Source organism: Engystomops pustulosus, chromosome 8 (assembly GCF_040894005.1).
Source record: "Engystomops pustulosus chromosome 8, aEngPut4.maternal, whole genome shotgun sequence".
NCBI lineage: Eukaryota > Metazoa > Chordata > Amphibia > Anura > Leptodactylidae > Engystomops > Engystomops pustulosus.
The window spans coordinates 106,147,929-106,162,412 of NC_092418.1; the positions used below are offsets into that span (position 1 = coordinate 106,147,929).

Genomic DNA, 14,484 nt, shown 5'->3' on the forward strand with positions numbered 1-14,484 from the left:
AGTCTGCCTGTGAATTTCTTGAAATCCTTAGAGACAAGGGGCCACATTTACTTACGCGGTCCTGTGGAATTCACAAAACTGCATTGTCTGACAATCATGCCCTGTGCCGCGATTCTCTATTATCGTGCGGCCGATGTAGTACATGTAGAAGCATGTGTCGCTTCCCTGCTCAGGTCCGCCGGAGCTCACCTTTTTCTTCCCGGTGCATGTAAGTGCTTGATCTTGCAACACAATTTGAAAGTTAAATCCCGCGTTCAGTCCAAATAAGTCGGATCGTCCAACGCCCCCCCACCCCCAATTTCTGTTGCATGTCGCGTGCGACACAATCTCTAGTTAAATACATGTCCCAGCAGTGTGAATCCCAAAAGCGTCAGGAAAAACAATGAAAGTGCGGCCGCGGAACCTTAGTAAATAAGCCCCAAGGTCTTTCCAAATTTCTGAATGTCCCCGCTGGGTGTGGTTCCCAAAAAAGAAAAGACAGAGGGTCCCAGGATGGTGATCACTTTCTTGGGAATCTAGCTCAATTCCATTGCCATGGTTTTTTCCGCCTCTAATTACAGATTAACTTATATTTTACTGACTCATTTGTATATTAATTATGATCATCTCCATTCACCTCACGACCCTTGTTATTCCTCATCTGTCTCCATCATGGCCCCCAGGTTATTCATCATCTCCTTCCACCATCACCCCATGTTATACCTCATCTCCCTTCACTTTGACACTGAGGAATAACAAGGGTCGTGAGGAAGGTGAGGAATAACCTTGGGCTCATGGTAGAGAGAGAAAATGCCACTTTCATTTTTCATTTTTGTGTTTCCAAATGGCCAGCCAGCACCAATTATCGGAGCGCTGGCCCTTTAAACCTTAGAGAGCCGGCACCGTGCACCCTACGCAAAGGGAACTTGAAACGAGGAGACCGGTGCTGGAGCCGGGAGAAGTGAGTCAGGGTCCGGGGGAACAGTAAGGCACACGGATGCTAAACCTCTGAGATGCAGACACTCCGGCTATATCACTGAAACCATCTGATTATGAATGCTGCATAGTATAAAGCAGGGCGTGCATATAAAGACATTTTCTGAAGTTAATGAAGAAGTCTTTGGATCATGTCAATGTACTTTGTCCCGTGTCTTTGGATCATGTCAATGTACTTTGTCCCGTGTCTTTGGGTCATTTCCATGTCCTCTGTCCCGTGTCTTTGGGTCATGTCCAGGACCTTTGTCCCGTGTCTTTGGGTCATGTCCAGGACCTTTGTCCCATGTCTTTGGGTCATTTCCATGTCCTCTGTCCCGTGTCTTTGGATCATGTCCAGGACCTTTGTCCCGTGTCTTTGGGTCATGTCCAGGACCTTTGTCCCATGTCTTTGGGTCATTTCCATGTCCTCTGTCCCGTGTCTTTGGGTCATGTCCAGGACCTTTGTCCCGTGTCTTTGGGTCATGTCCAGGACCTTTGTCCCATGTCTTTGGGTCATTTCCATGTCCTCTGTCCCGTGTCTTTGGATCATGTCCAGGACCTTTGTCCCGTGTCTTTGGGTCATGTCCAGGACCTTTGTCCCATGTCTTTGGGTCATTTCCATGTCCTCTGTCCCGTGTCTTTGGGTCATGTCCAGGACCCTTGTCCCGTGTCTTTGGGTCATGTCCATGTCCTCTGTCCCGTGTCTTTGGGTCATGTCCAGGACCTTTGTCCCGTGTCTTTGGGTCATTTCCATGTCCTCTGTTCCGTGTCTTTGGGTCATGTACATGTCCTCTGTTCCGTGTCTTTGGGAATTGTCATATCCAGGACCTTTGTTCCGTGTCTTTGGGTCATGTCCAGGACCTTTGTCCCCTGTCTTTGGGCCATGTCCAGGACCTTTGTTCCGTGTTTTTGGGCCATGTCCATGTCCTTTGTCCAATGTATTTGGGTCCTCTGTCCCATGTGTTTGGGTCATGTCCATGTCCTCTGTCCCATGTCTTTGGGTCATGCACGTGTCCTCTGTCCCGTGTCTTTGGGTCATGTACATGTTCTCTGTCCCATGTATTTGGGTCATGTCCATGTCCTCTGTCCCATGTCTTTGGGTCATGCACGTGTCCTCTGTCCCGTGTCTTTGGGTCATGTACATGTTCTCTGTCCCATGTATTTGGGTCATGTCCATGTCCTCTGTCCCATGTATTTGGGTCATGTCCATGTCCTCTGTCCCATGTATTGGGGTCATGTACATGTTCTCTGTCCCATGTATTTGGGTCATGTCCATGTCCTCTGTCCCATGTCTTTGGGTCATGTACATGTTCTCTGTCCCATGTCTTTGGGTCATGTACATGTTCTCTGTCCCATGTATTTGGGTCATGTCCATGTCCTCTGTCCCATGTATTTGGGTCACGTACATGTTCTCTGTCCCATGTATTTGGGTCATGTCCATGTCCTCTGTCCCATGTATTTGGGTCATGTCCATGTCCTCTGTCCCATGTATTTGGGTCATGTCCATGTCCTCTGTCCCATGTATTTAGGTCATGCACATGTCCTCTGTCCCGTGTCTTTGGGTCATGTACATGTTCTCTGTCCCGTGTCTTTGGGTCATGTACATCTTCTCTGTCCCATGTATTTGGGTCATGTCCATGTCCTCCGTCCCATGTCTTTGGGTCATGTCCATGTCCTCTGTCCCATGTCTTTGGGTCATGTCCATGTCCTCTGTCCCGTGTCTTTGGGTCATGTACATCTTCTCTGTCCCATGTATTTGGGTCATGTCCATGTCCTCCGTCCCATGTCTTTGGGTCATGTCCATGTCCTCTGTCCCATGTATTTGGGTCATGTACATGTTCTCTGTCCCGTGTCTTTGGGTCATGTACATCTTCTCTGTCCCATGTATTTGGGTCATGCACATGTCCTCTGTCCCATGTGTTTGGGTCATGTACATCTTCTCTGTCCCATGTATTTGGGTCATGCACATGTCCTCCGTCCCATGTCTTTGGGTCATGTCCATGTCCTCTGTCCCATGTCTTTGGGTCATGTCCATGTCCTCTGTCTCGCTTCTTTGGGTCATGGCCACGGTTTCCCTTCTTTGGTTCATTACCTGCTTTTCCAGCCAGACTTCGGAGGCAATTTCATATTTCTGCAAAATATAAAATGATTATGAAACGTGAAAGGAAACATTGAGGAACATCCTGAATACCAGCGCACCCAAGAGGCCCAGGGCTCCAGCTGCACTTGAGATAAAGGGATGTGACTTACCTTGCTACAGGCTCCGGTGGTCGTGTCACACACGGTGAGGATGGAAATGTTCTGCAGCCGGTTCATCCATCGCACAACAGCACGTGTGTTACTGATCCACTTCACCATGGTGATGTAATAATCCCTAAGGACCAAGGGAAAAAGTATATAAAATATGCATCTACCATCTCATATTATACATTTCTGCCTCCAACCCAGATCTATACATCTAGCAGGACAATATAAGTGTCATCACATCACCAAGAACTTGTGTTCTTCTATGACAGTATGGACAGAGGTGTCCAATCGGTAACCAAGGTCCAGGATACTCTGAGGTCCATCAGGTAATCGCTACGCTGCAATCCCGGTCCTGGACTCTCCCTCAGGCCTAGTCCTGACTCCTGATAAACTCTTTAGAGGATATGACCAGTAGATAAACGGTGGCTCCGCATTGATGGTTACACTTCTGCCCCCACTTGTCCATCTCAACTATTACACCACATGACATGGAAACTTCAACCAATCCAAGTGCAACTACAGCAGAAAAACTAAGCTCAACTGGACTCACCCTTGCCTTCTCATCCAATAGCATAAAACTTTGCTACTGGTAGATGCCCGGTACATACCCCATCTGACATAGTTCTCTCCCAGATTATGGGTGACATCTGTGGGGGTGGTGCTGGATGTATATACCTGTGGTGCTGGATGTATATATCTTCGGGGGTGGTGCTGGACGTATATACCTGTGGTAGTGGTGCTGGATGTATATACTTGTGGTAGTGGTGCTGGACGTATATACCTGTGGGGGTGGTGCTGGACGTATATACCTGTGGGGGTGGTGCTGGATGTATATACCTGTGGGGGTGGTGCTGGATGTATATACCTGTGGGGGTGGTGCTGGATGTATATACCTGTGGGGTGGTGCTGGAGAGTGAGTGACATAAGAGACAGACGGGGAGAGTGAGTGACATAGTGACAGACGGGGAGAGTGAGTGACATAGTGACAGACGGGGAGAGTGAGTGACGTAGAGACAGACGGGGAGAATGAGTGACAGTGACAGACGGGGAGAATGAGTGACAGTGACAGGCGGGGAAAGTGAGTGACATAGTGACAGACGGGGAGAGTGAAAGACATAGAGACAGATGGGTAGAGTGAGTGACATAGAGACAGACAGGGAGAGTGAGTGACAGAGAGACAGACTGGGAGAGTGAGCGACAGGCAGGAAGAGATAGATACATAGATTATAATTTTTTTTAACCAATTCTATTTTATTACAGCTAAAAGGAGTTCTTTACTATCACGGGCAACGCCGGGATCTACAGCTAGTCTAACATATAAAGCGAAGTGTGTGTTTTGCAAAGCCGCTCTCTGTGACTCAGGGAACGTCATGGAATAGGTTTTGACCCGAAATGGTCACCCCGCTCTTTACAAAATCCACTTATTACCCACCATATACAGGAGCCACTGTCTGCGCTGCTGTGGCAGTGAGAAGCTGTGCCGTGATTGGTTGCTGCTCTGCCACAGGTCATTTATATGAGCTCTGAGCTGTTACTATAGGTACGAGCATAAGACACTTATGTGCAAGGTAAGATGGATAAAGATAAAGAGATAAGGGGAGATTTATCAGAAGTGTTTGAGCTAAAACTGTTCCAGTTGCTCATGGAAACCAATCAGAGATCAGCTGTAATTTTATAAACAGCTGTGCAAAAATGAAAACCAAGATCGGTAGGTACAGGAATGAGAGTGCCCGCGACCGTCAGTCACTGGAATGAGAGTGCCTGAGACCGTCAGTCACTGGAATGAAAGTGGATGAGACCATCAGTCACTGGAATGAGAGTGCGTGAGAACGTCAGTCACTGGAATGAGAGTGCGTGAGAACGTCAGTCACTGGAATGAGAGTGCGTGAGAACATCAGTCACTGGAATGAGAGTGCATGAGAACGTCAGTCACTGGAATGAGAGTGCGTGAGAACGTCAGTCACTGGAATGAGAGTGCCCGAGACTGTCAGTCACTGAAATGAGAGTGCCCGAGACCGACAGTCACTGGAATGAGAGTGCCCGAGACCGTCAGTCACTGAAATGAGAGTGCCCGAGACCGACAGTCACTGGAATGAGAGTGCCCGAGACCGTCAGTCACTGGAATGAGAGTGCCTGAGAACGTCAGTCACTGAAATGAGAGTGCCCGAGACCGACAGTCACTGGAATGAGAGTGCCCGAGACCGACAGTCACTGGAATGAGAGTGCCCGAGACCGTCAGTCACTGGAATGAGAGTGCCCGAGACCGTCAGTCACTGAAATGAGAGTGCTCGAGACCGACAGTCACTGGAATGAGAGTACCCGAGACCGACAGTCACTGGAAAAATGGTGAGCACCAAGCAAATCCAAGAAATGATATTTACTCCGGGGAGATGTAAAGTCAGGCAGGTATGTGAGATCAGGAAACTGTAAATGATACATCATAAATGAGCTAAAACAGATGTTACCTAGCGAGAGTTGGGTAAGTCATTGCAACTGCAAAAAAAAACAAGAAAAGTAAAAATCTAGATAATAAAAAACGGAAAATAAAGATAGAGATGGGGAAAGGGAAGCAGTTTAGACGGTGAAATTGGTGTGGTCCTGCCCAGGCCGTTAAGTGAAGGTTGTGTAGGCAGGGGAGCAAGGATTTCAGTAAACCAATCGGGGACTGAGGGTGTGTGTGGCCTTCTACAGCCTCCGAATTATGGTTCTAGCTGCGATAAGGAAAAAACCCATTAGTGAGTGTTCTGCCTTTGGGATAGATTCCAGCAGTACGGAGAGCAGGCAGGGTCATTATCAGTGTGGTAACCTGCGAGATCTTGCAGCAGTGGGCACCTCCAACATTCACAGGGGAAAGTAGGATAGATTTAGTATCCTGCCCCATCTGGATTATATTTTTGAGTTTGTCTCCTGGGCTTTGTTTGAGATGTAAAGTTTGTGATTAAGCTCGTAGGCTATGGACCAATCATCTGGAGTGAAAGACCTGTTCAATTGCAGTTTCTATGCTACGACAAAGGTTGGGACAGGTTTAGCCCAGCTGTCCAAGTATAAGCCATACGGCACCAAGCTTGAGTGGGTTATCCTTGAAGTGGATGTGCACAGACATTCTAATGGGTGAGGTCCCTCTGAAGATCCAAATGGATCTTATTAGTATTATAAACGTGAGCAAATTGAGTATTCTCCCATAGGGTCCTCGGGGGACATGAAACAAAAGATTTAGATACCTTGAATGATTTGAGCGTGTCTAATACATCGGGGGCTGGTGTAATGTGAGTCCCGTCCTCTCACACATCGGGGGCTGGTGTAATGCGAGTCCCCGCCTCTCACACATCGGGGGCTGGTGTAATGTGAGTCCTGTCCTCTCACACATCGGGGGCTGGTGTAATGTGAGTCCTGTCCTCTCACACATCGGGGGCTGGTGTAATGTGAGTCCCGTCCTCTCACACATCGGGGGCTGGTGTAATGTGAGTCCCTGCCTCTCACACATCGGGGGCTGGTGTAATGTGAGTCCCCGCCTCTCACACATCGGGGGCTGGTGTAATGCGAGTCCCCGCCTCTCACACATCAGAGGCTGGTGTAATGTGAGTCCCTGCCTCTCACACATCGGGGGCTGGTGTAATGCGAGTCCCCGCCTCTCACACATCAGAGGCTGGTGTAATGTGAGTCCCTGCCTCTCACACATCGGGGGCTGGTGTAATGTGGGTCCCCGCCTCTCACACATCGGGGGCTGGTGTAATGTGTGTCCCCGCCTCTCACACATCGGGGGCTGGTGTAATGTGAGTCCCTGCCTCTCACACATCGGGGGCTGGTGTAATGTGAGTCTCCGCCTCTCACACATCGGGGGCTGGTGTAACGTGAGTCCCCATCTCTCACACATTGGGGGCTGGTGTAATGCGAGTCCCTGCCTCTCACACATCGGGGGCTGGTGTAATGCGAGTCTCCGCCTCTCACACATCGGGGGCTGGTGTAATGTGAGTCCCCGCCTCTCACACATCAGGAGCTGGTGTAATGTGAGTCCCCACCTCTCACACATCGGGGGCTGGTGTAATGTGAGTCCCCGCCTCTCACACATCAGGGGCTGGTGTAATGTGAGTCCTCACCTCTCACACATCGGGGGCTGGTGTAATGTGATTCCCCACCTCTCACACATCGGGGGCTGGTGTAATGTGAGTCCCTGCCTCTCACACATCTGGGGCTGGTGTAATTCGAGCCCCGGCCTCTCACACATCGAGGGCCGGTGTAATGTGAGACCCCGCCTCTCACACATTGGGGGCTGGTGTAATGTGAGTCCCCGCCTCTCACACATCGGGGGCTGGTGTAATGTGAGTCCCCTCCTCTCACACATCGGGGGCGGGTGTAATGTGAGTCTCTGCCTCTCACACATCGGGGGCTGGTGTAATGTGAGTCCCTGCCTCTCACACATCGGGGGCTGGTGTAATGCGAGTCCCCGCCTCTCACACATCGGGGGCTGGTGTAATGTGAGTCCCCGCCTCTCACACATCGGGGGCTGGTATAATGAGAGTCCCCGCCTCTCAAACATCAGAGGCTGGTGTAATGTGAGTCCCCGCCTCTCACACATCGGGGGCTGGTGTAATGCGAGTCCCCGCCTCTCACACATCAGAGGCTGGTGTAATGTGAGTCCCTGCCTCTCACACATCGGGGGCTGGTGTAATGCGAGTCCCCGCCTCTCACACATCAGAGGCTGGTGTAATGTGAGTCCCTGCCTCTCACACATCGGGGGCTGGTGTAATGTGAGTCTCCGCCTCTCACACATCGGGGGCTGGTGTAACGTGAGTCCCCATCTCTCACACATTGGGGGCTGGTGTAATGCGAGTCCCTGCCTCTCACACATCGGGGGCTGGTGTAATGTGATTCCCCACCTCTCACACATCGGGGGCTGGTGTAATGTGAGTCCCTGCCTCTCACACATCTGGGGCTGGTGTAATTCGAGCCCCGGCCTCTCACACATTGGGGGCTGGTGTAATGTGAGTCCCCGCCTCTCACAAGTCAGGGGCTGGTGTAATTTGAGTCCCCGCCTCTCACACATCGGGGGCTGGTGTAATGTGAGTCCCCACCTCTCACACATCGGGGGCTGGTGTAATGTGAGTCCCCACCTCTCACACATCGGGGGCTGGTGTAATGTGAGTCCCTGCCTCTCACACATCGGGGGCTGGTGTAATGTGAGTCACCGCCTCTCACACATCACGGGCTGGTGTAATGTGATTCCCCGCCTCTCACACATCGGGGGCTGGTGTAAGGTGAGTCCCCGCCTCTCACACATCGGGGGCTGGTGTAATGCGAGTCCCCGCCTCTCACACATTGGGGGCTGGTGTAATGTGAGTCCCCGCCTCTCACAAGTCAGGGGCTGGTGTAATTTGAGTCCCCGCCTCTCACACATCGGGGGCTGGTGTAATGTGAGTCCCCACCTCTCACACATCGGGGGCTGGTGTAACGTGAGTCCCCACCTCTCACACATCGGGGGCTGGTGTAATGTGAGTCCCTGCCTCTCACACATCGGGGGCTGGTGTAATGTGAGTCACCGCCTCTCACACATCACGGGCTGGTGTAATGTGATTCCCCGCCTCTCACACATCGGGGGCTGGTGTAAGGTGAGTCCCCGCCTCTCACACATCGGGGATCTGGTGTAATGTGAGTCCCCGCCTCTCACACATCGGGGGCTGTCCCGCACCCCCATTCCCACCCCTTTGCGCTGAGTTGTGCTTGGTGTCTGCAAGGCCAGGAAGCTTTGTACAAGGCCCCACGCTGCGTCGTGACACACAGTTGTGTGTGAATATTATGAATAAAGCTCTTTTCAATTAAAAAAAAAACCTGTGTGCTGTAACTGCTCAGTGTGAACCTTTATTCCCTGGCCCTATAGCTCCTCACATACCTCCCCAACCCTAAAGCTCCTCGCATACCTCATCCCTGACCCTATAGCTCCTCACATACCTCCCCCACCCTATAGCTCCTCACATACCTCATCCCTGACCCTATAGCTCCTCACATACCTCCCCAACCCTATAGCTCCTCGCATACCTCATCCCTGACCATATAGCTCCTCACATACCTCCCCCACCCTATAGCTCCTCACATACCCCTGACCCTATAGCTTGCAGGTACCTGGAGAACAGACTGTCAGGAGGCAGCAGCTCTAAGGTGTGCGTTGGTCCATATAGATTTGCCACAAATAGTTTCACTGTGGGGTTAGTTTGTCCGGCCTGAGGAACACAGGAGAACAGATGATGAGACACCACAAAATACTCCACCAGCATCTCCATCATATCACATATACTGCTCCTCCCATAATGCAGTGTGTTATACCCCCCCGATATACTGTAATATACACCCCCTCCATCATATCACATATACTGCACCTCCCATAATGCAGTGGGTTATACCCCCCGATATACTGTAATATACACCCACCCTCCATCATATCACATATACTGCACCTCCCATAATGCAGTGTGTTATACCTCCCGATATACTGTAATATACACCCCCCTCCATCATATCATATATATATATATACTGCACCTCCCATAATGCAGTGTGTTATACGCCACCCACCACCGATATACAGTAATATACACCCCCCTCCATCATATATATATATACTGCACCTCCCATAATGTAGTATTTATACCCCCCAAGATACTGTAATATACACCCCCACCAGCATATCATATATATGTACTGCACCTTCCATGATGCAGTTTGTTATCCCCCCCGATATACTGTAATATACACCCCCCCCCATATCACATATACTGCACCTCCCATAATGCAGTGTGTTATACCCCCCCCAAGATACTGTAATATACACCCCCACCATCATATCATATATATGTACTGCACCTTCCATGATGCAGTTTGTTATCCCCCCCCCCGATATACTGTAATATACCCCCCCCCACATCACATATACTGCACCTCCCATAATGCAGTGTGCTATCCACCCCCCCCCCCCCGAGGTACTGTAATATACACCCCCCACCATCATATCAAATATATACTGCATCTCCAATAATACAGTGTATTATACCCCCTTATAAACTGCACCTCCCATAATGCAGTGTGTTATACCCCCTTATATACTGCACCTCCCATACAATAACCTCCGCATCCCAAATGCTTGGATAAATAGACAGACAGACGGGGATCCCCACCTTGGGATATGGGAAGAGCTTCCCCAGGGGGTACAGGCTGCCGGTGTACTGGGGGATGATCATGTTGGGGACGGCGCTGTCGTTGATGGTGAGGAAGGCTAGCCTCTCTCCGTCCGGAGACCACCAGTGCGCAATGTGGCTGTGCAGGATCTCCTCTAGAACATAAGACACGGGATCAGCTTACCCCCCCTCAGGACTGACCGCCCCTCAGGGCCACACCCCCGTCTGAGGGTATAACACGGTCCAATAGAGGTACTCAGTGGGGCTCATTTACTAAGTGTCCGAACGCCGCACTTTTGTCGGGTTTCCCGAATATTTCCGATTTGCACCGAATTGCCCCTGGATTTTGGCGCACGCGATCGGATTGTGACACATCGGCGCCGGCTTTCACGCGACAGAAATCAGGGGGCGTGGTCGTCGGACTACTCGACGGATTTGGAAAAAACATGGAATTTAAAAAAGAATTTTGTAACAAGATCAGCACTTACATGCACCGGGAAGAAGAAGGTGAACCCCGGCGGACCTCGGCACACTAGCAACACCTGCTGGATATCGGGTGCAGGGACCTTAGTAAATCCCGGCAGCCCGAATCCTCACCGGACAACGCGCCGCGGGATCACGACAGGACCGGGTAAGTAAATGTGCCCCAGTGTGTTGGTTACAGCGCTTCTGCTGGTGGGGGCACATAATGTCACAAAAATGTGCATAAAGAACTGTTGATATAGTGGCAGCGTACTTACCCTCATACAGCCAATCGCAGAGGCCGTTGTAGATGATCCCCTCCTTCCCGGATGACGTGAGTCTTAACGAGCTGCTCCTCACATCCGCACGATAATAAATATTATTCTCAAAGATGAAAACCTGCATAAAGGAGAGAAAGGGTTGAAGAAGCAGCAGGTAGTAGGTCCACCCTAGCAGTTAAGTGGCCCTCTCTATGGCGCTGATTTAGTGCTCCTCAATGGGACCACTGTGTGACACTCCTATAGGATGATGGGCTCATAAAGTTGTGAACCGCACCACAGTATTATTATGGGGCTCAATTCAGCTGTTTGTTTAAAGAACAGCCCCTCCCCACTTATGGCGTCTTCAGGGAAAGCCTGGGCTGTATACAGTAATGGCAGGGGTCTGTCACCCTCCCCGCCTGCAGCAGGGAGTCCGCCACCCGCCACATCTGCAGTAGGGAGTCCGTCTCCTGCCCCGCCTGCAACAGGGAGTCCCCCATCTGCCCCGCCTGCAGCAGGGAGTCCGCCACCCGCCACGCCTGCAACAGGGAGTCCCCCATCCGCCCCGCCTGCAGCAGGGAGTCCCCCATCCGCCCCGCCTGCAGCAGGGAGTCCCCCATCCGCCCTGTCTGCAGCAGGGAGTCTGCCACCCGCCACTACTGAAGCGACCTGTTAAGTGCTCTGTTGGTGTTACTAGTGGATGTTTCCACCACATGCTAGTATACACATAGGGACTAAAGTGCACACTGCACTTTCATCGGACTTTGCACCGCTTTCGGGGATTGCACGGCTTTGACAGGTATTTAACATGGGTCTGCGCTGGGATTGTGTCGCATATGATCGGTTTGTGTCGCAGCTGCGCTGCTTTGATGCAACAGAAATCGGGGAAGCGACACATGCAGGATATCGGGCGCACGATCTTAGTAAATTGTGGCAGAGAGCATTATCGTCGGAAACAATGCACTTTCTGTGTACGCAGAGGACCAGGTAAGTAAATGTGCCCTGTAGACAATTCTGCATGGTCTTACCAGCTGCTGTCCTTGGACCCCCCATGCAGCGTGCTGTAACACTGAGTCTTCAACTTCCGGAGGGTTCAACTCCCAAACTTCCCTAAAACACAGACACTGCAGGTGAGTCTACGTACCATGTGCTCTGTGAGGGATGCCCCAAGACATGGGCTTACCTGGTGTGGATGCTGTAGATGACGTACGACGCCATGAATGAGAAGTGGAAGACCTGTAATGAGAAAAACGTCAGGTATAACCGGGGGTGTGACCACAATGGTAGGTGCCACATGCTTACGACGAAGGACATATATAGGGATACATCACAGATATGAGAGGTGGGTGCCCCTCCCCTCGGAAATTCCTCTGCTGGCCTGGGGCCAGGTCAGGATGCTTGGCCCATAAAAACTAGTATACCCAAGCACCAGATCCTATCATAATATGAATGGCAGATATCTGACGTCACATTTATAAACAACATGCTGCAACACAAATCATAGAAATATGTGGAATAATTCATTTTTCATCCACATACTTTTCCATATTAACTCCATCTAGGTCTCTGCTGTTACTGTATCGAAGGTCATTGCATGACACCACAGCAACAGGGTGCAATAATTTCCAAAATAGTAATAGTTATCATAATAATGGTTCTGTGTGAGGGACAGAACGGAAAAGATGGATGTAAGTTTATAGGATGCCCGCATGGCAAGATATGGGGCATACAGCTGTCATAAAACCAATTTGCATATTCCAAGTCTTCCTTATGGCTTCTTTGGAGATCCCTAGTGGATACATTGATTGTGTATTTCTTCTTTACCCAGGCACCAAACATCATTTAATGTTATAAGTTCTGTATTTTATCCCTTTTATTTTTTTATAATTTTTTTTATTTTTGCATTGTACGTCATTTTATTTTGTTATCTTTATGCACTGTCCCATTTGATATTAAACTTCAATTTTCCTGTTTGTGTTCTAATGATTCCTAAAAGGGGTTTGCCCATGAAAGAAAATTCTTAAATCTTAATCCCCTAGTAGTGTTTACACAATAAAGATTATTTTTAACCCCTTACTTTAAAATTTTACTCAGGGTTATTACAGTGATGGTCAGTTTAGGATCCCAGAGTGTGAGAGGGCAGTCTGAGAAGAGACTTCATGATTCCTCTGTGCTGTGAGATGCTATGTGCTGACAATGTGCTTAGATTATCAGGGTCCAGGGTTATATACACTTTCATTTACCTTCTGAGCATTGTACTATTTGACACAGAGAAAGAGAGAGGAGACAGAACAGAGATGAGAGATGATGAGATCCATGAGATGGATATAACACATGACTCTACTATAACAGCCAAAACATACACAGCTCTGCTATATTTTACCTAAAACACACACAGTCAAATCTGCTGTCCCTCCCTCTCCCCTGGATAAAGATCTTATCTGTCTGTTGCTTTGCTCTCCTCACATGACGCTGGCAGGAAGTCAGTGTGTGAGCTTGTCCTGGAATGCACAGGGGGGGGGGGGTTGTCTGGAGGCAGAGAGCAGCTCAATGCAGTGTCAGACAGAAGAGCAAAATGTCTGCCGACCCCAAGCTCAGAAGATACAGTGTCGGGACCAGAATGCAACCAAAATTGTGCACATCAGGACTGATAGAGACAGATTGGACATGTATCTGTGAAATGCTGGATTTTTGTTAATAACAGTGAATTAGAGAATGTGTGATCTTGTTATTGTCATGGAAAAACTTATAACTATTGGACAATTGGCATCTTTTGTAGTGTCCCAGCAGCTTTTTATGACATCCTGTTTTTACAGCCTGATTAACTGACCTGAAGACTGGTCTGTACAGACCTCAGAAGACACTTGGTCATCTCCCCCCCCCTCCTCCTACATCAGGACTTGAAAACAAAGAAACTATTTTCTTTCATTTGTAAGTTTCTGTTATTTTCTACATCTTTATTTTTGCCGTGTTGTGTGTCATTTTATTTTGTAATTCTTTTGTTTTAACATCTTTTGGAAGAACTGAACAACCTTTTTTCTATTGAAGCTTTCACTTTAATGTGCGTGTGCCGCTGACCAATGAGACCACAGACCGTGCATCAAAGACACACCCACACGGGCGAATGTGGAGCTTCTAACTAAGAGGCTAAATAATTTACATATGTGAAAATCTGAAGTTTTATTCAATGACAAGAAAAGTTAGAGAATTATAACTAGAGAAGAATGACCACCAAGACAAGTAATAGGCGGCACAGACACAATGAGGGTTTTCCAAAGTTTTCGGGGATCGCAACGGGAATTGCATCGCAATCGCGCCGGCTTTCACATGACACAAACCGGGGGTGGGGGGGCGGTCCGTTGGACGATCCAACAGATTCTGACTGAGCACGGGAT

At 49.5% G+C, this 14,484-nt stretch overlaps 1 protein-coding gene across 1 annotated transcript in view; it reads right to left on the bottom strand.

Annotated features, from left to right (window-relative positions):
* Positions 1-14,484, bottom strand: part of LOC140075829 (inactive dipeptidyl peptidase 10-like) — a 78,801-nt gene that overhangs the window by 22,271 nt on the left and 42,046 nt on the right. Inside the window, exons 6-12 of the mRNA XM_072122181.1 lie at positions 12,273-12,325; positions 12,118-12,199; positions 11,108-11,228; positions 10,368-10,522; positions 9,319-9,416; positions 3,205-3,328; positions 3,047-3,085 (exon numbers count right to left, since the gene is read on the bottom strand). Of these exons, the coding sequence (XP_071978282.1) occupies positions 3,047-3,085; positions 3,205-3,328; positions 9,319-9,416; positions 10,368-10,522; positions 11,108-11,228; positions 12,118-12,199; positions 12,273-12,325 (672 nt within the window). The remainder of the gene's footprint in view (positions 1-3,046; positions 3,086-3,204; positions 3,329-9,318; positions 9,417-10,367; positions 10,523-11,107; positions 11,229-12,117; positions 12,200-12,272; positions 12,326-14,484) is intronic.